At 46.2% G+C, this 22935-nt stretch overlaps 1 protein-coding gene across 1 annotated transcript in view; it reads left to right on the top strand.

Annotated features, from left to right (window-relative positions):
* The window catches only part of LOC141107389 (connector enhancer of kinase suppressor of ras 2-like), a gene marked incomplete in the record, with an annotated part of 546558 nt that overhangs the window by 280226 nt on the left and 243397 nt on the right, over positions 1-22935 (top strand). Inside the window, 1 exon segment of the mRNA XM_073598089.1 lies at positions 6487-6528. Coding sequence (XP_073454190.1) covers positions 6487-6528 — 42 coding nt within the window.

Genomic DNA, 22935 nt, shown 5'->3' with positions numbered 1-22935 from the left:
TGCAGACATAATACAGGAGATGATCAGAGACTGCAGACATGATACAAGAGATGATCAGAGACTGCAGACATAGTACAGGAGATGATCAGAGACTGCAGACATAATACAGGAGATGATCAGAGACTGCAGACATAATACAGGAGATGATCAGAGACTGCAGACATGATACAAGAGATGATCAGAGACTGCAGACATAATACAGGAGATGATCAGAGACTGCAGACATAATACAGGAGATGATCAGAGACTGCAGGCATGATACAAGAGATCAATACAGCCTCACCAGTGCCCATCTGCAGCCTGATCAATGCCCATCAATGCAGCCTCACTGTGCCCATCTGCAGCCTCATCAGTGCCATCAATCCAGCCTCACTGTGCCCATCTGCAGCCTTGTCAGTGACATCAATGCAGCCTCACTGAGCCATCTGCAGCCTGATCAATGGCCATCAATGCAGCCTCATCAGTGCCATCAATGCAGCCTCGCTGTGCCCATCTGCAGCCTTATCAGTGCCATCAATGCAGCCTCACTGTGCCCATCTGCAGCTTCACTGTGCCATCTGCAGCCTCGTCAGTGACATCAATGAAGCCTCACTGTGCCAACTGCAGCCTCACTGTGCCCATCTGCAGCCTCATCAGTGCCATCAATGCAGCCTCACTGTGCCATCTGCAGCCTCACTGTGCCCATCTGCAGCCTCACTGTGCCCATCTGCAGCCTCATCAGTGCCATCAAGGCAGCCTCACTGTGCCATCTGCAGCCTCACTGTGCCCATCTGCTACCTTACTGTGCCCATGTGCAGCATCACTGTGCCATCTGCAGCCTTACTGTGCCCATTGGCAGCCTCACTGTGCCATCTGTAGCGTCACTGTGCCCATCTTCAGCCTCACTGTGCCCATCTGCAGCCTCACTGTGCCCATCTGCAACCTCACTGTGCCCATCTGCAACCTTACTGTGCCCATCTGCAGCCTCACTGTGCCATCTGCAGCCTCACTGTGCCCATCTGCAACCTTACTGTGCCCATCTGCAGCCTCACTGTGCCATCTTCAGCCTCACTGTGCAATCTGCAGCCTCACTGTGCCATCTTCAGCCTCACTGTGCAATATGCAGCCTCACTGTGCCCATCTGCAACCTTACTGTGCCCATTTGCAGCCTCACTGTGCCCATCTGCAGCCTCACTGTGCCCATCTGCAGCCTCACTGTGCCCATCTGCAACCTTACTGTGCCCATCTGCAACCTTACTGTGCCCATCTGCAGCCTCACTGTGTCCATCTGCAGCCTCGTCAGCACCCTGATTACACAGAGCAGGTAGCTCCCGCTGTGTTATGGAGCTGTGGTCTGAACTGTTCGGCGGCCATCCACTCACTGTAACAAAGCCCCGCCTCCTAGATCATGATAGATGGAACACTGATCCAATTTCCCAGCATTGGATCAATGTTCTGTCTATCACGGTTTAGGAGGCGAGGCCTTGTTACAGTGAGTGGACAGCCGCTGAACAGTTCAGACACCAGCTTCAGTAAGAAGCGCTCAGATTGATAAAAACATCAGTGTTTTCCACCTCTCGGGTCTCTTCTGGCCCCCTGTATGCTCTGGCCACGCCCTACGCGTTACGTCATGTCATGTGACTTCTTCAGGGGAACCGGATTGGGTGTTCACTCAATCTATTTGTATGCTGGGAACAGGAAGTGTATCAGATGCAGAAAGAGCTTTAGTGACGTGGCCTACTGCTCTTTCACACAGTGGGGTCCCAACCTTATGTGGCTACTCTGGCAGCCCCCCCCCCCAAGGATGCCACTCCCTGGGGGGCACTTGACACTGCGGGCCCTCTGCCTTCCCAGCCCCTGACCGGACCAGGTAGCTCAGATCAGCAGGCACTGGGCCCCTCAGAGTCCTCCACACCAAGAAATGACTCCTGGCCCCCCAGCGGTGGGCGCTCCGGTTTCTGACATCCTGTATCCGTATATCTGACAGTTGATGCTTTGTTTCAGAACGAACCCACAGAGTACAGAAAGCTGCACCATGGACCTATATACAGTATATAGACTTCATTCCCCCATATATGAGGCAGCAGAGCGCTTCACCCCCCCCCTCCTCCACCGCCTCAACTTTATGGATTTTGTCCTGATGTCATCCAAGGACAGACACGTGTCTCCATCGATAATCACACCGCCATACGAAGGGTAATAATAGCCATCTGAAAAGTCAGCCTAATTAATTATGCTAATGAATTGTCTAGATTTTATTTTACTTATCTCTCCTCTCCAAGAGGAAGGTTGTATGAGGAGCGCCTGGAATGTGAATTTCTGTATAAAAGTCCAAAAAATGGATCAGAGGATCTTCTTCTAATAAAAGAAAATACTTGTAATTAAATGATACTCTTGTGTTGAACTGAAATTCCTTTCATAAAGTGAAACTCTTCTAATAAAATGATACTCTTCTAAGGAAATGATACTCTTCTAAGGAAATGATACTCCTTCAATGAAAGGATACTAATACAATAAAATAATACTCTTCTAATAAAATGATACTCTTCTAATAAAATGATACTCTTCTAAGGAAATGATACTCCTTCAATGAAAGGATACTAATACAATAAAATAATACTCTTCTAATAAAATGATACTCTTCTAATAAAATGATACTCTTCTAAGGAAATGATACTCCTTCAATGAAAGGATACTAATACAATAAAGTAATTCTCTTCTAATAAAATAATACTCTTCTAAGGAAATGATACTCCTTCAATGAAAGGATACTAATACAATAAAGTAATTCTCTTCTAATAAAATAATACTCTTCTAATAAAATGATACTCTTCTAAGGAAATGATACTCGTCTAAGGAAATGATACTCCTTCAATGAAAGGATACTAATACAATAAAGTAATTCTCTTCTAATAAAATAATACTCTTCTAATAAAATGATACTCTTCTAAGGAAATGATACTTCTTTAATAAAAGGATACTAATACAATAAAATGATACTCTTCTAATAAAATAATACTCTTCTAATAAAATGATACTCTTCTAATAAAATAATACTCTTCTAATAAAATGATACTCTTCTAATAAAAGGATACTTTTAGATTAAAATACTCTTATAATGAAATGATACTGTTATAATAAAATTATATTCCTGTGATGAAAGGATATTCTGTTTTTGTTTTGTTTTTTTGTTTGTTTTGTTTTTGTTTACAAACTTTTTAATTGGGGGTAAAATGGTGGTACATACTTCACAGCAAACGTAATGCATTGTATAAATTTTAAAGAGAGTTGATGAGATACGTAACAATTATAAAGTAATACAGCAAGTTTATCAATATAAATTGACCAATCTACATTTTTTTCGAAAAAAGCAATACGCTGAGGAAAATTAAAGCCAGATCGTTGCCGCTAATGGCAAAAAAAAGAAAAAATAATAATTTTTAGTATATTTTAGCTTAATTGTCTAATCGTTGAAATAGAATTTCAGAATGTTTAAACCAAGAATCCCATTTTCCCCCCATAGAATTGTGTAGCATTATGAAGTTTATAAAATATTTTTTCCGTGAGGCTTATTATTGTATTTCTTCTTGTTCTCAGTTGTGTAATAATAAGGACTGAAGAGAACTTCCAATGGAATGCGATTAGCCAAAGTATAGCGCCACTTATAGCGCGGATACGTCTCATATGCGGGGGAGGGATATCCCCGGGATGGACTTAAATAATAGGCAGTTGGCCGAGGAAAGATCGATCTGATTATCAGTCATTTTGGAAGCAAATTTTTTCTAGTTGATGCCAAATATGAGACACTTTGTGGCATTCCACAAAAATGTGGGAGGAGCCAGAGGAAGGGCATCCTAAAAATCACACCGCTATTGTATTAGAAATGGTTACACTCCTATCCTATAATAAAAGGATACTATTATAAAAAAAATACTTTTATAAAGAAAAAAGGATACTATTATAAAAAAAATGATACTTTTATTAAAAAAAAAGGATACTATTATAATATACTATCCTATAATAAAATGATACTTTTATAATAAAAGCTTACTCTTATAATGATAATAATACCACTAAAATAAAATAATACTTTTGTAACAACTTTCTATTTCCTCATCTAGACCTCGTCTTTTCTGCTCTTTTCTTGATGATATTATTTTATTTTTGTGTGTTTTGTACTTCTCTGGAGATTCCTATTATTATCTCATTCATAGAGATACACATATGTAACATTTCTGAGTATCTGCTGCTCCGGATTCCTTTGTTATATACAATCATAAGTTGGATGTAAATAGCAATTCTTTTTATTGGGCTTTGGGAAAGGAGGGTTCCTTTGCATTTTTTGTATTCTTGCACTTTCTGATATTTTTGTTTTTGCGTTCAGATATCAAGTTGGGTCACCCACAACCCTGCTTCCCGATTGGCTGGGAGGGGAATTAGTGTGGCTTATAGCGAATATTCATTCACTAATTTCACACAACTGGGTGGGATCGGGGCGCCCCGAACTTCATTCTTTTTTTGAAGCCTATTAGAGCCTAAGGCTCCAATCACATGCTCCTAAAAAAATAAAAAAATAAACTCCCATTGGACCCCATGCGTCCAGCGGCCCACATGTAGATTGGGGGCCGGACACATGGAGGGGTGGGGGGGCGACGCCCCTAATGGACGGGCTGTGGCTGCTTCATACTGAGAGTCTTGTAATGAAGTTCTATTCTTGTGTTGAAAGGATAATCTTATAATACAATTATAATAAATGATACCGAGTATAATGAAAGGATATTTCTATAATAAAGGCAAACTTAATGAAACTTTTATAATGAAACTATACTACTATAATACAGTGCCTTGAAAAAGTATTCATACCCCTTGAAATTTCCCACGTTTTGTTACAACCAAAAACGTAAATGTATTTTATTGGGATTTTATGTGATAGACCAACACAAAGTGTCACATAATTGTGAAGTGGAAGGAAAATGATAAATGATACAAATAAATATGTGAAAAGTGTGGGGGAGGGGTATTTGTATGGCGCCCCCCGGAGTCAATACTTTGTAGAACCTCCTTTCTCTACAAGTCTTTTTGGGGGTGTCTCTACCAGCTTTGCACATCTAGAGAGGACATTTCTGCCCATTCTTCTTTGTAAAATATCTCAAGCTCTGTCAGATTGGATGGAGAGCGTCTGTGATCAGCAATCTTCAAGTCTTGCCACAGATTCTCAATGTGATTTAGGTCTGGACTGTGACTGGGCCATTCTAACACATGAATATGCTTTGATCTAAACCATTCCATTGTAGCTCTGGCTGGATGTTTCGGGTCGTTGTCCTGCTGGAAGGTGAACCTCCGCCCCAGTCTCAAGTCTTTTGTAGACTCTAACAGGTTTTCTTCTAAGATTGTCCTGTATTTGTCTCCATCCATCTTCCCATTAACTCTGACCAGCTTCCCTGTCCCTGCTGAAGAAAACCATCCCCACCACATGAAGCTGCCACCACCATGTTTCACGGTGGGGATGGTGTGTTCAGGGGGATGGGCAGTGTTAGTTTTCCCCACACATAGCGTTTTACTTTTAGGCCATAAAGTTGAATTTTGGTCTCATGTGACCAGATCACCTTCTTCCACATGTTTGCTGTGTCCTCCACATGGCTTCTCACAAACTACAAACAGGACTTCTTATGACTTTCTTTCACCAATGTCTTTCTTCTTGTCACTCTTCCATAAAGGGCAGATTTGTGGAGAACACGACTAATAGTTGTCCTGTGGACAGATTCTCCCACCTGAGCTGTGGATCTCTGCAGCTCCTCCAGAGTTACCATGGACCTCTTGGCTCTTCTCTGATGAATGTTCTCCTTGCCCGGCCGGTCAGTTTAGGTGGACGGCCATGTCTTGGTAGGTTGGCAGTTGTGCCATACTCTTTCCATTTTCCGATGATGGATTGAACAGAGCTCCGTGAGATGTTCAAAGCTTGGGAGGTTTTTTTATAACCTAACCCTGCTTTATACTTCTCCACAACTTTATCCCTGACCTGTCTGGTGTGTTCCTTGGCCTTCATGATGCTGTTTGTTCACTAAGGTTCTCTAACAAACCTCTGAGGGTTTCACAGAACAGCTGTATTTATACTGAGATTAAATGACACACAGGTGGACTCTGAAGACAATTGGTTCCCCTAGATGTTATTTAGGGGTATCAGAGTAAAGGGGGCTGAATACAAATCCCCCCCCCCACACTTTTCACATATTTATTTGTATCATTTATCATTTTCCTTCCACTTCACAATTATGTGACACTTTGTGTTGGTCTATCACATAAAATCCCAATAAAATACATTTATGTTTTTTGGTTGTAACAAAATGTGTGGAATTTCAAGGGGTATGAATACTTTTTCAAGGCACTTTAAAATAATAATACTCTTATAATGAAATTATACTCTGGTGATGATATTCATATATATATATAAAAGATACTCTTCTTCTTTTTCTTATAACTGTAATCTCTTTGTCTCCCTCTCTGTAGGATTGCACTGTCTATGAAACAGAAAATAAGATTCTCCATGTGGTGAGTGTTCTTTTTACTCGATGATGTCAGGGAAATCTATGAGGTCATCGCTTCCTGTGGAAGTTAAAGAAGACCTCCAGTCAAAGTCAAACGTTCTCTATAGTCTCTAATCTATAAATCGAGCCTATCAGTGATTGTTTCTGTGGGAGCCGCTGATACTATGAACACTGTCTCGTCTCCTTTCTCACATCCAGAATTGTACACAAAAAAAAAATACACAAAATGTTAATCCATTCTGTGGGGGTGGGGGGGGGGGGTGGGGAATGTTTTCAGGCTTTTTCTTTCCAGGTCGAAGGTTATTCATTCATACAGAATGGAGCATATCAGGACAGTACAATATTATGGCCACTAGATGGAGCTGATGGTCATAAGAAATAGACCCTGAGCTCCATCTAGTGACCATAATGTGGTATGTTCCTGAATTACTCATTTCTGTATGAATGAATAACATTTGATTTGGTTCCTATTCTCACAGAACAAATATAAATGTGGTTTCCCAGGATGAATGGTTTTGCTTTTTATATGAATACACCCCTTTGTGTCTGCCCTATATTAAGATGATTGGGCGCCAGAGGGAGGTGTGGTAAGTCTCCGCCCACCCCAGCACGGCTTCTATCGGCACAAGGAAGGAGCGTTTATATTGGACAATATGAACTGACAATTCGGTTTGCTTCAGACATGCTGAGCTGCTCCGCTCTTTCCCAGGTGACCCCGGCCCTGTGATTGCGACAGCTGCCGGCCGCCTAGCAAATAATTGAGAGGGAGGGGTTACCAACCATGCGATCAGCCAATCACAGCGATGACGCGATCGGGCAGTCCGTGTAACATTGTGATCGCCTAAAGGTCGCCCCCTGCTGGCAGGGAGGTATAAAATCATCGTCTCTATGGCCTTGGAGGACCAGAGCCACGTCGTGATGTCACTTCCTGTCCAGGCTGGAAGTCTTTTTTTTTTTTTTTTTTTTTTAGCAAAAGATACATTTTTTTTTCATCTTTGATCTTTTGTTTTTAAAGGTAAAGAAGAGATTTTGGGGTCTTTTTGATCATAAAGAGGACCTGTCATCCTTATTTCTATTACAGGAGATAATTACCTTCGTTATAATAGGAATAAAAGTGATAAAAAAAAAAAATTAAAGGGACAGTGTAAAAATAAAAAGTAATATAAATAAATAATTCATAAATAATAAATTAAAAAAAAATGTTAAAGCGCCCCCATCCCTCCGCGCTCGCGTGCAGAAGCGGGCGCAATACGTAAGTCGCGCCCCCGTATATGTAAACGGTGTTCGCACCACACATGTGAGGCGTCGCCGCGATCGTTAGAGCGAGAGCAATCATTCTGGCGCAGGACCTCCTCTGTAACTCTAAACTGGTAACCTGTAAAGGCGTTTAAAGTGTCGCCTATGGAGATTTTTAAGTACCGTCGTTTGTCGCCATTCCACGAGCGTGCGCAATTTTAAAGCGCGACATGTTGGGTGTCTATTTACTCGACGTAACATCATCTTTTATATAATGCAAAAAAATTGGGGTAACTGTTGTGTGTTGCTTTTTTTTTTTTCTTAATTCATTAAAGTGTATTTATTTTTTCCAAAGAAATTGCATTTGCAAAATCGCTGCGAAAAAAAAACGTGTGACATAAAAAAATTGCAACGATCGCCATTTTATTCTCTAGGGTCTCTGCTAAAAAAATATATGTAATGTTTGGGGGTTATAAATAATTTTCTGAGCTCCGCATTACATGTACATTTGCGCGTTTTCACGCTACATGCAGACTGTTCATGGGAATCGGCTGCCCGACATGTGACCAGCACACCAGAAAAAAGACCCTCTACCTTTTTTGGGAGTCGGGCTTCATGGGGTTTTTCGGCGTGTTTGTCTCAAATTCCGAAACGCGTGAAAAAACACGTCTGCTGGCTGAATCTGGGGTGTCATTAATGATGAATTGAATATCCAAGCTTTTAGGTTGTCACCAGAACAAGAACAGTGGGCTAATCGTCCAATAGAGGCATTGCCTCTCTTTGGAAGGATTTCCCCTCACTTCCTGTTTTGGCTCTGGGACAGGAAGTGAAAGAAAACCCCATCTTTTGGGTTGTCACCAGAATGAAAATAGAGGGGAAATTTTCCAATGGGGACACTATTTCTGGTGACAACCCGGGATTTCCTCACTTTGGAAGGACTTCCTCTCACTTCCTGTTTTGGCTATGGGACAGGAAGCAAAGGAAAATCCTAAATTTTGAGTTGTCACCAGAATGGGAATAGAGAGGAAGTCTTCGCTTGGGGACACTAGTTCTGGTGACAACCCGGGATTTCCTCATTTTGGAGGGACTTCCTCTCACTTCCTGTTGTGGCTATGGGACAGGAAGCAAAGAAAAATCCTAAATTTTGGGTTGTCACAGGACAGGAATAGAGGGGGAATCTTCCAATGGGGAGCCTAGTTCTGGTGACAACCAGGCATTGCTTCTCTTTGGAAGGATTTCCCCTCACTTCCTGTTTTGGCTCTGGGACAGGAAGTGAAAGAAAACCCCAACTTTTGGGTTGTCACCACAATGAAAATAGAGGGCAAATCTTCCAATGGGGACACTAGTTCTGGTGACAACCAGGGATTCACTCACTTTAGAGAGATTTCCTCTCACTTCCTGTTGTGGCTATGGGGCAGGAAGTTAAGGAACATCCCAAATGCTGGGTTGTCACCAGGACAGAAATAGTGGGCTAATCTTCCAATGGGGACACTAATTCTGGTGACAGACAACACCAGGCATTACCTCACTTTGGAGGGATTTCCTTTCACTTCCTGTTGTGTCTAACGGACAGGAAGTGAAGGAAAAACCCAACTTTTGGGTTGTCATCAGAACAAGAATAGAGGGGGAACCTTCCAATGGGGACACTAGTTCTGGTGACAACCGGACATTGCCTCACTTTGGAGGGATTTCCTCCCACTTCCTGTTTTGGGACAGGAAGCAAAGGAAAATCCAAAATTTTGGGTTGTCACCAGAATGGGAATAGAGGGGAAGTCTTCCATTCGGGGACACTAGTTCTGAAGACAACCCAGGATTTCCTCACTTTGGAGGGACTTCCTCTGACTTCCTGCTTTTGCTTTGGGACAGGAAGTGAAGGAAAATCCTAAATTTTGGGTTGTCACCAAGACAGGAATAGAGGGGGAATCTTCCAATGGGGACACTAGTTCTGGTGACAACCTGGGATTTCCTCTCTTTGGAGGGGTTTCCTCTCACTTCCTGTTTTGGCTATGGGACAGGAAGTGAAGGAAAATCCTACATTTTGGGTTGTCACTAAGACAGGTATAGAGGGGGAATCTTCCAATGAGGACGCTAGTTCTGGTGACAACCAGGCATTGCCTCACTTTGAAGGGATTTCCTCTCACTTCCTGCTTCACCTATGGGACAGGAAGTGAAGGGAAGTCTCCCACCCCAAAAAAAAAAAAAAAAAAACCTGACGGGGGGTTATAACCCTTAAAAGTTTTGCCTTTTGTCCTCCTTTATCACATTGAATCTTCGATCAGATCTTAGCAGTGGGGTTTCCATCGGATTTCAGGGATCTTCACGTTGGCACACGGGCACAGGTCCACTTTGCGGCGGCTCTGCCTTGGCGGATTAGCGTAGATGAACAACTCTCCCCGGCGGCGTTCTATAAAGAGCGATAATATATTATAACTCCGGAGCTGCGGTTGGGCTAATTACCCCCGCGTCGTACGTATAAAACACATAATCACGTTGGCGCCGTTCTGCCGGAGCCGTCGGCTGACATTTAAATTAAGGAAGAATGCGCACATTGATTTTCTAAATAGGTGTTATTTTCCGTGTCACTTCTCCGGCGGCGGATTTTCATAAAACACGCCGCGGCGGCTCCATTGTGCGTCCTCCCCGCATTGTAAACAAACATTTCCGAGCGGAATGGGAAATGCGGCGCTCAAGCTGAGTCTTTCTTCTCCTCGTCTGCGGGGAAGGCCGCTCTCTCCGTCACCGCACGCGCTGCACGCTCCGCGACGCTTTCATGCTGGCTCGCCGATTGGCGGGACGGCTTTTTCGAATGCTGCCGGCTGCATTTCAGGGTTGGCGCCAGATAAGGACGAATCTGTCCACAGACACAAACCTGATACAAGGTTTCAATGTTTTCCATCCCCAGGAATTCGGTGTCACGGGTGTGCCGGCTCCTCTCCTGCACTGAAATGGATTACTCCAGTGGTAGAACTACTAGGGCCGCAAAGATCGCACTGGGGCCCCAGCGGGGGTTGCTGGCCGCAGGGCTCTGAGATGAGAGCGTCTCTCTCATACAGCCCAGAGCCTGCACTGATGAACTGTCCCTCGCACGGATGGGAGAAGAGAGAGAAGATCTGCTCCTTCTCCTCCCGCTCCTCTCCTCCTGTGTGCACCGCCGGAAGTGTGACGCTAAGCAGCTGAATTTGATCGTTCACACTTCCCGCAGTGCACACAGGAGGAGAGGGGCGGGGGAGGAGGAGCAGATCAGCTCTCTACTCTTCCATCCGTGTGAGGGAGGGGGGAGGGAGAACAGTGCAGGCTCTGGGCTGTATGAGAGAGACGCTCTGAGCTCAGAGTCCTGCTGAGGCGGCACTAATGGCCACTGATAGGCACTAATAGCCAACATTGATGAGCACTGATAGGTGGCATTGATGAGCACTGATAGGCACTAAAGAGCAACATTGATGAGCACTGATAGGTGGCATTGATGAGCACTGATAGGCACTAAAGAGCAACATTGATGAGCACTGATAGGCGGCACTGATGGGCACTGATAGGCAACGTTCATGAGCACTGATAGGTAGCATTGATGGGCACTGATAGGCAACATTGATGGGCACTGATAGGTGGCACTGATAGGCAACATTGATGGGCACTGATAGGTGGCACTGATAGGTGGCATTGATGAGCACTGATAGGCAACATTGATGGACACTGATAGGCGGCACTGATGGGCACTGATAGGCAACGTTCATGAGCACTGATAGGTAGCATTGATGGGCACTGATAGGCAACATTGATGGGCACTGATAGGTGGCACTGATAGGTGGCATTGATGAGCACTGATAGGCAACATTGATGGACACTGATAGGCGGCACTGATGGGCACTGATAGGCAACGTTCATGAGCACTGATAGGTAGCATTGATGGGCACTGATTGGCAACATTGATGGGCACTGATAGGTGGCACTGATAGGCAACATTGATGGGCACTGATAGGTGGCATTGATGAGCACTCATAGGCAACATTGATGGGCACTGATAGGCAACATTGATGGGCACTGATAGGTGGCATTGATGGGCACTGATAGGCAACATTGATGGGCACTGATAGGTGACATTGATGGGCACTGATAGGTGGCATTGATGGGCACTGATAGGCAGCATTGATGAGCACTGATAGGCAACATTGATGGGCACTGATAGGTGACATTGATGGGCACTGATAGGTGACATTGATGGGCACTGATAGGCAACATTGATGGGCACTGATAGGTGGCATTGATGGGCACTGATAGGCAGCATTGATGAGCACTGATAGGCAACATTGATGGGCACTGATAGGTGACATTGATGGGCACTGATAGGTGACATTGATGGGCACTGATAGGTGGCATTGATGGGCACTGATAGGCAGCATTGATGAGCACTGATAGGCAACATTGATGGGCACTGACAGGTGGCATTGATGGGCACTTATGGGGCTGCACTGATGATCAGTGTAAACAATGTACTGATAGCCTTGCTGGTCAGGGCTCTCCTTTCCTCACACAGACACAGCGTGGGAGGAAAGGACTGCAGATAAGCGGCAAGACTGTTTACATGTGATCAGCTGATCACATGATAATGGGCCGCTGTGATTGGCCCTTTACCGTGATGTGTGATCAGCTGTCACAGAGAGCGCTGGATGCGCCACCCCAGGGGGTAGCTTCTCACAATGTGCATCAGAAGCTGCAAATCAGAAAGAGCCGCCTCATTTACTGGCTGGAGGACGCCTGTCATCATCTATCGCTTTCCCCCCCAGCCTGACTGTTCCTACCCCGCCCCTTTCATTCATTGGATTTCAGTTCTTTCATTGATGGAGGCTCAGCATCAAATGTGGGCGTTACCTATGCAAATACAACCTGCCCATGAATGCCCATTCCTCCAGACTAACACCCACCCACCAAGTGTTTTGATATTTTCATAACTCCTCCCAATAAGGCTGGGGACAGGGCACTGACACAGAACACCTCCCACTGAGGCTAGGGGTGGGGCATGGACACAGAACACCTCCCACTGAGGCTAGGGGTGGGGCATGGACACAGAACACCTCCCGCTGGGGGTGGGGCATGGACACAGAACACCTCCCACTGAGGCTAGGGGTGGGGCATGGACACAGAACACCTCCCACTGAGGCTAGAGGTGGGGCATGGACACAGAACACCTCCCACTGAGGCTAGAGGTGGGGCATGGACACAGAACACCTCCCACTGAGGCTAGAGGTGGGGCATGGACACAGAACACCTCCCACTGAGGCTAGAGGTGGGGCACTGACACAGAACACCTTCCTCTGGGGGTGGGGCATGGACACAGAACACCTCCCACTGAGGCTAGGGGTGGGGCATGGACACAGAACATCTCCCACTGAGGCTAGGGGTGGGGCATGGACACAGAACACCTTCCACTGGGGCTAGTGGTGGGGCATGGACACAGAACACCTCCCGCTGAGGCTAGAGGTGGGGCATGGACACAGAACACCTTCCACTGGGGCTAGGGGTGGGGCATGGACACAGAACACCTCCCACTGAGGCTAGGGGTGGGGCATGGACACAGAACACCTCCCACTGAGGCTAGGGGTGGGGCATGGACACAGAACACCTCCCGCTGAGGCTAGGGGTGGGGCATGGACACAGAACACCTCCCACTGAGGCTAGGGGTGGGGCATGGACACAGAACACCTCCCGCTGAGGCTAGGGGTGGGGCATGGACACAGAACACCTCCCACTGAGGCTAGGGGTGGGGCATGGACACAGAACACCTCCCACTGAGGCTAGAGGTGGGGCATGGACACAGAACACCTCCCACTGAGGCTAGAGGTGGGGCATGGACACAGAACACCTCCCACTGGGGGTGGGGCATGGACACAGAACACCTCCCACTGAGGCTGAGGGTGGGGCAAAAATAAAGAATGCTGCTCTGACTGTCAGTGGTTTTAAATCTGGGGGGCGGGGCACAGGCACCAAATTGTGTTGATTTGCTTAAAAAAGCCTAAACTGAGACAAATCGGTAATGTGTGAGATAGATTTAGAGATCTGAGCAGCTCTGCCACCAGAAACTATAGAAATGGAAATGTTTTCTTCACACCAGACTTGTTTCCGGGGCAAATAAAATATTCTTGTTCTACTTTATCGTATTATTATTTATATTATTATTTTTATAATTATTATTATTGTAATATTATTATTATTATGTATAATATTTTATTAATATTATTATAGTATTATTATTTATATTTTTGTAGTATTAGTATTATTATTATTTATACGATTATTACTATTTTATTTATATTATTATTACTGTTTTGATTATTATATTACTACTATTATCATTTCTATTATTATTGTTATTATTATTATCCTTAGTATTATTTTTATTATCCGGTGCGGTAAATCTCCCCTGGTGGGTTAGTAGCGATTCGCCATCCCATAATATGGTATGGTGACAAGCTGGATTATTTCGCTCCGCCATCAATGTGATTATTCCCGGTGTCATCGCCCGTCTCTCCTCGGTTGTCGGGTCGCAGCTCACGCGTCCTTTTTTGTCGTTCGCACTATTTATAAACTTCCGCCGCGGCTGATTGTCAGGCGACTCGCCATTCGTTTTCCCCTGTGATGTAGGTGAATCCAGTTTATGGATCTGCAGGGGGGGGAGGGGCAGTACAAATGATATGTTGGCCCCGAGTATATATAGCAGATCAGCCCCCCATCAGAGCAGGAGCCGCAGTAAAAGGAAGCTGAATGATGAGGATGATGATGACGAGGGGAGTTGAATGATGAGGATGATGATGACGAGGGGAGCTGAATGATGTGGATGATGATGACGAGGGGAGCTGAAGGATGAGGATGACGAGGGGAGTTGAATGATGAGGATGATGATGATGAGGGGAGCTGAAGGATGAGGATGATGATGACGAGGGGAGCTGAATGATGTGGATGATGATGACGAGGGGAGTTGAATGATGAGGATGATGATGATGAGGGGAGCTGAAGGATGAGGATGACGAGGGGAGTTGAATGATGAGGATGATGATGACAAGGGGAGTTGAATGATGAGGATGATGATGACGAGGGGAGCTGAATGATGAGGATGACAAGGGGAGTTGAATGATGAGGATGATGATGACAAGGGGAGTTGAATGATGAGGATGATGATGACGAGGGGAGTTGAATGATGAGGATGATGATGATGAGGGGAGCTGAAGGATGAGGATGATGATGACGAGGGGAGTTGAATGATAAGGATGATGATGACGAGGGGAGCTGAATGATGTGGATGATGATGACGAGGGGAGCTGAAGGATGAGGATGATGATGAGGGGAGCTGAATGATGTGGATGATGATGACGAGGGGAGCTGAAGGATGAGGATGACGAGGGGAGTTGAATGATGAGGATGATGATGATGAGGGGAGCTGAAGGATGAGGATGATGATGACGAGGGGAGCTGAATGATGTGGATGATGATGACGAGGGGAGTTGAATGATGAGGATGATGATGATGAGGGGAGCTGAAGGATGAGGATGACGAGGGGAGTTGAATGATGAGGATGATGATGACAAGGGGAGTTGAATGATGAGGATGATGATGACGAGGGGAGCTGAATGATGAGGATGACGAGGGGAGTTGAATGATGAGGATGATGATGACAAGGGGAGTTGAATGATGAGGATGATGATGACGAGGGGAGTTGAATGATGAGGATGATGATGATGAGGGGAGCTGAAGGATGAGGATGATGATGACGAGGGGAGTTGAATGATAAGGATGATGATGACGAGGGGAGCTGAATGATGTGGATGATGATGACGAGGGGAGCTGAAGGATGAGGATGATGATGAGGGGAGCTGAATGATGAGGATGATGATGATGAGGGGAGTTGAATGATGAGGATGATGATGATGAGGGGAGTTGAATGATGAGGATGATGATGACGAGGGAAGCTGAAGGATGAGGATGATGATGACGAGGGGAGTTGAATGATGATGACGAGGGGAGCTGAATGATGAGGATGATGATGACGAGGGGAGCTGAAGGATGATGATGAGGGGAGCTGAATGATGAGGATGATGATGATGAGGGGAGTTGAATGATGAGGATGATGATGACAAGGGGAGTTGAATGATGAGGATGATGATGACGAGGGGAGTTGAATGATGAGGATGATGATGATGACGAGGGGAGCTGAATGATGAGGATGATGATGACGAGGGGAGCTGAAGGACGAGGATGATGATGACGAGGGGAGCTGAAGGATGAGGATGATGATGACGAGGGGAGCTGAAGGATGAGGATGATGATGACGAGGGGAGCTGAAGGATGAGGATGATGATGACGAGGGGAGTTGAATGATGAGGATGATGATGACGAGGGGAGTTGAATGATGAGGATGATGATGAGGGGAGTTGAATGATGAGGATGATGATGAAGAGGGGAGCTGAAGGATGAGGATTATTAGTGATGATGGTATGGGGGTTTTATCTATTATTTTATTTTGGTGGGTCCATGCCACATGCCCTCAATATGAGGGAGGAGTACCTTTCCAGGGTGGGGGAACCCCCCTGGCAAAGCATCTTGTCCCCAATGGACCCAAAATGTAGCCAGGAGGGAAATAGTTCATAGTTGACCCTCCGGCTTCTGATAGGTACATCCAGGTATTTAGTTTTGGGACCATCAGATATGACGATGCCGGTACAGCCTTGATGAAGGATTGTTTGGCCCCCCCTGAAACGCGTTGTTGTATTACCCTGTTGTAATTTGTCGAGTTAATAAAATACATTCTTGGACGCTCATTTGTTTGGTGCTCCTTCTTGTTCTACTGGTCAGCTGGTTGAGCCTCTCCCCGGGGGGAAGAGAGGTTCAACCAGGCTTTGTGGGGAAATGCCAAACCTGGACCATAAAGACCTTCTTATATACTGTTCAAGGCAGAGGTGTAACTAGAAACTTCAGTGCCCCCCCGGTGCAAGAAACCATGAAGCCCCCCCCCCCCCAAACCACCTGGGCCCTTTCCATTGGTCCCTGGGCCCTTCCTGGGAGTTGCGGGGGCCCCTTATAACTCCGGTTTACACTGCTTGCGACTTGAGACACAAAAAAGTCACGTGACAAGTAAAAAAAAAACACATTCATTTCAATGGGCGCCGCCTTAATTAGTGCGACCCAAAAAGTTCCCGCACTCATTTTCTTCGACTTTTGGTGCGATTTGAGTGCCATAGGCTGCTATGTTAAATGGCACAAGCAAGTCTCAAGGAAATCGCAAGCCAGTCACGCGACTTTGGGGGACGCAGCAGGAACCAGAGAAGGCAAAACATCCTCAGACCAGTGCAGTATACACCGTTAGGACATATTTGGCAGGAACCCAACACTTTGCATCCTTCCTGCACCCCGGTAGGCCCTTGTTTTTTGCGGCACACCCCATCAAGGCCATATTTAAGGGGATTCAGAGAAGTAGCCCCTCCCCCCTCCCAGCCACGACCAGCAGGCTCCCCATCACAGGGCAGATATTCCGTAGCATGTCTGATATGCTTACCGGGTCCCCCTTCGGGCAACTACCTAGCCTGGTCTTCAAGGCAGCCATTTATGGTTTCCTAAGGCCAGGCGAATTTACATGTACTGGTACGAAGTCCCGTACGCTGCTAATCAAGCAGTTAGCCAGATACCCCGACCATTTCCAGTTGCCCCTAGACGTGTGCAAGACACAGCAGTCAGGAGCCGGTACTGATATTACGTTTTTTGAGACCCACACTGCATGGTGCCCGGTAGCAGTCCTCGGCCAACTTGTGGAGCAGTCAGCAGACAAATCCAAGGATAGCCCACTCTTACCATTCACCAAGTGCCCCTCTCACCACAGCACAGCTCGTCAAACATTGCCGCACTCTCCTAGTGAACCTAGGTTTGGACCCTAAATCATACCCTGGCCGTTCTTTCAGGATAGGTGCTGCCTCAGCAGCCTCTTGGCAAGGGGCCATCAAGAAGTTAGGTAGGTGGACCTCATCCTGCTACTCCGGTTGTTTCCCGGATCCACGTGTTGAGATGTCTCGCGCATTTTCACACTTGGCTGACTAATCTGTTCCTCATTGTTCGAATTAAACTCCTTTTCTCGCTCTCATCCTACTGTCTTTTATTTTTGCCCCCTTGTAGGCATATACTGACCACGTGACACCGCAGGTGACTATTCCCCCCTCCCCCTCTTACCTTCTCCTGGCCTATTTCCAAGAGACTTTGTGTACTAATAGGAAGGGTGACCACATTTCAGCCTGAATTTAAAAGAGGAGTCTTGCTCCATAAATACCTACTCTCAACCCTCTCACCCCGTCAACGTTACCCTTCACGTTACCCCACCCACCCCTCAACTCTACTTTCTCTGATCACTTTGAGTATGCCCCCTTTTGGGCATACTGACCACGGCACACCCCAGGTCACTATCCCCCCCCCCTCTTACCTTCTCCTGGACTATTTCCAAGAGACTCTGTGTTGTCACCCCGTCCTGGTGACTACAAATGACTGTGCCAACACATACAGTGTCATGAAAAAGTATTCATACCCCTTGAAATTTCCCACATTTTGTCATGTTACAACCAAAAGCGTAAATGTAATTTATTGGGATTTTATGTGATAGACCAACACAAAGTGTCACATAATTGTGAAGTGGAAGGAAAATGATAAATGATACAAATAAATATGTGAAAAGTGTGGGGGGGGCATTTGTATGGCGCCCCCCGGAGTCAATACTTTGTAGAACCCCCTTTCTCTACAGGTCTTTTTGGGGATGTCTCTACCAGCTTTGCACATCTAGAGAGGACATTTCTGCCCATTCTTCTTTGTAAAATATCTCAAGCTCTGTCAGATTGGATGGAGAGCGTCTGTGAACAGCAATTTTCAAGTCTTGCCACAGATTCTCAATGTGATTTAGGTCTGGACTGTGACTGGGCCATTCTAACACATGAATATGCTTTGATCTAAACCATTCCATTGTAGCTCTGGCTGGATGTTTCGGGTCGTTGTCCTGCTGGAAGGTGAACCTCCGCCCCAGTCTCAAGTCTTTTGTAGACTCTAACAGGTTTTCTTCTAAGATTCTCCTGTATTTGTCTCCATCCATCTTCCCATCAACTCTGACCAGCTTCCCTGTCCCTGCTGAAGAAAACCATCCCCACCACATGATGCTGCCACCACCATGTTTCACGGTGGGGATGGTGTGTTCAGGGTGATGTTCAGTGTTAGTTTTCCCCACACATAGCGTTTTACTTTTAGACCATAAAGTAGAATGTTGGTCTCATGTGACCAGATCACCTTCTTCCACATGTTTGCTGTGTCCTCCACATGGCTTCTCACAAACTACAAACAGGACTTCTTATGACTTTCTTTCACCAATGTCTTTCTTCTTGTCACTCTTCCATAAAGGGCAGATTTGTGGAGAACACGACTAATAGTTGTCCTGTGGACAGATTCTCCCACCTGAGCTGTGGATCTCTGCAGCTCCTCCAGAGTTACCATGGACCTCTTGGCTCTTCTCTGATGAATGCTCTCCTTGCCCGGCCGGTCAGTTTAGGTGGACGGCCATGTCTTGGTAGGTTTGCAGTTGTGCCATACTCTTTCCATTTTCCGATGATGGATTGAACAGAGCTCCGTGAGATGATCAAAGCTTGGGAGATTTTTTTTTAACCTAACCCTGCTTTATACTTCTCCACAACTTTATCCCTGACCTGTCTGGTGTGTTCCTTGGCCTTCATGATGCTGTTTGTTCACTAAAGTTCTCTAACAAACCTCTGAGGGCTTCACAGAACAGCTGTATTTATACTGAGATTAAATGACACACAGGTGGACTCTATTTACTAATTAGGTGACTTCTGAAGGCAATTGGTTCCACTAGATTTTAGTTATCAGAGTAAAGGGGGCTGAATACAAATGCCCCCCCCCCCACAAACTTTTCACATATTCATCCATTTGGGGGTTTCCATTCACTTTATTTGATCACAATGGCAGACAATCGATCTGTAAAATCCATAACCCGGGCTCCTCCCACCTCGGGCTCCTCCGCGATCCGTCATTTACGAACTCGGGGAGATCCGGGCGTTTCTCGCTGACAACATCACGCCGGGGTTTTTATTTATCCCTTTAATAAAATCCCGTCTCTTTCCGCTGCGAGTCGTAAAAAAAACAACCAGAAAAGATCTGTAATTACATTTCGGTAATTTTGTGGCGGCCATTAACGCTAAATGTGACATTACTGCAAACTTTCCGCAGAACATCCCCTATAAACGCGCCATTACCGTCGTCTTGTTTGATGCATAATGGCGCCGGGGATTTTATTTTTTATGATTTGAGGAAGACATAAAAGCTTTTCATTGAATAGTTTGTTTCGTAAGGCTTTACTTTTATATCTCCATAAATCAACCGCCACATTTGGCGTTAAAGCTGCTTATATTTTTCCTTCCCTGGGTCCCCCCTCCCCCATCGTTAACCTGCTAATTAAATCTTTCATTTCACACCTTCCTTTAGTCCCTGTGATGTCATCACTGGATCTCTGTGCTTCTCTATGCAATGCAGGCAGATCATGGCTGGTGGGAGGGGCCGGCAGGGATCGGTACATCGCTTCTTGAAAACATCCCAGCCCCCGCCCTCAGTACTCCTCTCCAGAGCCCTCAGTACTGATGCAATCGGTGGGAGGGGTTATGCAAATATCAGAATGGCTTAATGGGTGGGTGTCAGGTTGGAGGAGTGCATATCACCCAACTGTCCCTGATTTCGAAGGATTGTCCCTGATTTCGAGGGACTGTCCCTGATTTTTGAAGGACTGTCCCTGGGTTTGAAGGACTGTCCCTGATTTCAAGGGACTGTCCCTGATTCCGAGGGACTGTCCTTGATTTTGAAGGACTGTCCCTGATTTCAAGGGACTGTCCCTGATTTCGAGGGACTGTCCCTGATTTTCGAGGAACTGTCCCTGATGTTTGAGGGACTGTCCCTGATTTCAAAGGACTGTGCCTGATTTCTCGGCCAGGGACAATCAGGCTGGGTAGGAAAGTGCTAGATGATGTCCGGCGTCCTTCAGCCAGGAAATGAGGCGGGGCTCTATTTGCTGCAGCTTCTAATGCACATTGTATTGATCGGAGGGTATTGATAGGGGTCTACTGATGGGGGGTGATGATAGGGGTCTACTGATGGGGGTCTACTGATGGGGGTCTACTGATGGGGGGGTACTGATAGAAGTCTACTGATGGGGGGTACTGATAGGAGTCTACTGATGGGGGGTACTGATGGGGGTCTACTGATGGGGGGGTACTGATGGGGGTCTACTGATGGGGGTCTACTGATGGGGGGGTACTGATGGGGGTCTACTGATGGGGGTCTACTGATGGGGGGGTACTGATGGGGGTCTACTGATCGGGGGGTACTGATGGGGGTCTACTGATAGGGGTCTACTGATGGGGGGGTACTGATAGGGGTCTACTGATGGGGGGGTACTGATAGGGGTCTACTGATGGGGGGTACTGATAGGGGTCTACTGATGCGGGGATACTGATAGAGGTCTACTGATGGGGAGCTACTGATAGGGGTCTACTGATGGGGGTCTACTGATGGGGGGTATTGATAGGGGTCTACTAATGGGGAGCTACTGATAGGGGTCTACTGATGGGGGGCTACCTATAGTGCCTATTGCTGGGGCTCAGGCTGATCTTCTATAAATTGTTATCCTTGTTTTTATTCTCCTTATTTGTTTTCATCCCGTTTATAAAATACTGTTTACTAATTCTGTCACCATTTTATTACTGTTTTCCACTGAGGCAGGCAGCTGAAGAGGTCAGGAGATGAGGCAGATGACCATGGAAGTCAGAAGTCAGGGCAGGCAGCTGAGGAGGTCACAAGTGAATGCAGGAAGCTGAGAACAGAAGCCAAAGCAGGCAGCTGAGGAGGTAAAGATTTGAGGAAGGTGACTGAGGAGGTGAAGAATAATGGCAGGCCGATGAGATGGTCAGGGCTTGAAATAGGTGGCTGAGTAGGTCAAAATTCGAGGAAGGTGCCTGAGGAGGTGAAGAATCATGGCAGGCAGATAAGGTGGTCAGGACTTGAAGCAGGCAGCTGAGGAGGTCAAGATTCGAGGAAGGCGACTGAGGAGGTCAGGAATAAAGTTAGACAGATAAGGTGGTCAGGACTTGAAGCAGGTGGCTGAGGAGGTAAAGATTTGAGGAAGGTAACTGAGGAGGTGAAGAATCATGGCAGGCCGATGAGGTGGTCAGGACTTTTAGCAGGTGGCTGAGGAGGTCAAGATTCGAGGAAGGCGACTGAGGAGGTCAGGAATAAAGGCAGACAGTTGAGGTGGTCAGGACTTGAAGCAGGTGACTGAGGAGGTCAAAATTTGAGGAAGGTGACAGAGGAGGTGAAGAATCAAGGAAGGCCGATGAGGTGGTCAGGACTTTTAGCAGGTGGCTGAGGAGGTCAAGATTTGAGGAAGGCGACTGGGGAGGTCAGGAATAAAGTTAGACAGATAAGGTGGTCAGGACTTGAAGCAGGTGGCTGAGGAGGTAAAGATTTGAGGAGTTGCAGGAGCCACAGATTCTGCCCTAAAATGGTTTACATCCTTCTTAGAGAATCGCTCTCAGACAGTGAAACTAGGAACATTCACCTCGGAATCTCGGGCAGTCTCCTGTGGAGTCCCTCAGGGCTCACCCTTGTCACCAGTGCTATTTAACATCTACATCCGCCGCTTCTCAATATCATCAGGAAAATGGACCTCTGCTTCCACTCATACGCAGACGACACCCAACTCTACCTTCGCATTAACGGACAAAAAGATCATCATCAGCAACTACAGAAATGCCTCACTTTAATCAATGACTGGATGACCACTAACTCCCTCAAACTCAACGGATCAAAAACAGAACTTCTTCTCCTGCAAGCCAACAAAAATTCCAAAATTAAGACTCCGTGGACACCACCCTCCATCCTCGGACAGACCATCTCCCCCAGCACCAAAGTCAAGAGTCTCAGAGTCATCTTTGACTCAGGAATGACAATGGATGCACAAATAGGATCGGTGGTGAGCGGATCCCACCACCTCCTCCGCCTGCTTCGCAGACTCATCCCCTTCATCCCAGAAGAGGACAAAGCGGCAGTTGTTGGAACAATCATCAATTCCCGACTCGACTACGCAAATTCCCTCTACGTA

The sequence above is a fragment of the Aquarana catesbeiana genome, linkage group LG09, assembly GCF_042186555.1.
Source record: "Aquarana catesbeiana isolate 2022-GZ linkage group LG09, ASM4218655v1, whole genome shotgun sequence".
NCBI lineage: Eukaryota > Metazoa > Chordata > Amphibia > Anura > Ranidae > Aquarana > Aquarana catesbeiana.
The sequence above is the reverse complement of the archived record's forward strand: the minus strand, read 5'-3'. Positions and strand labels throughout refer to the sequence as shown.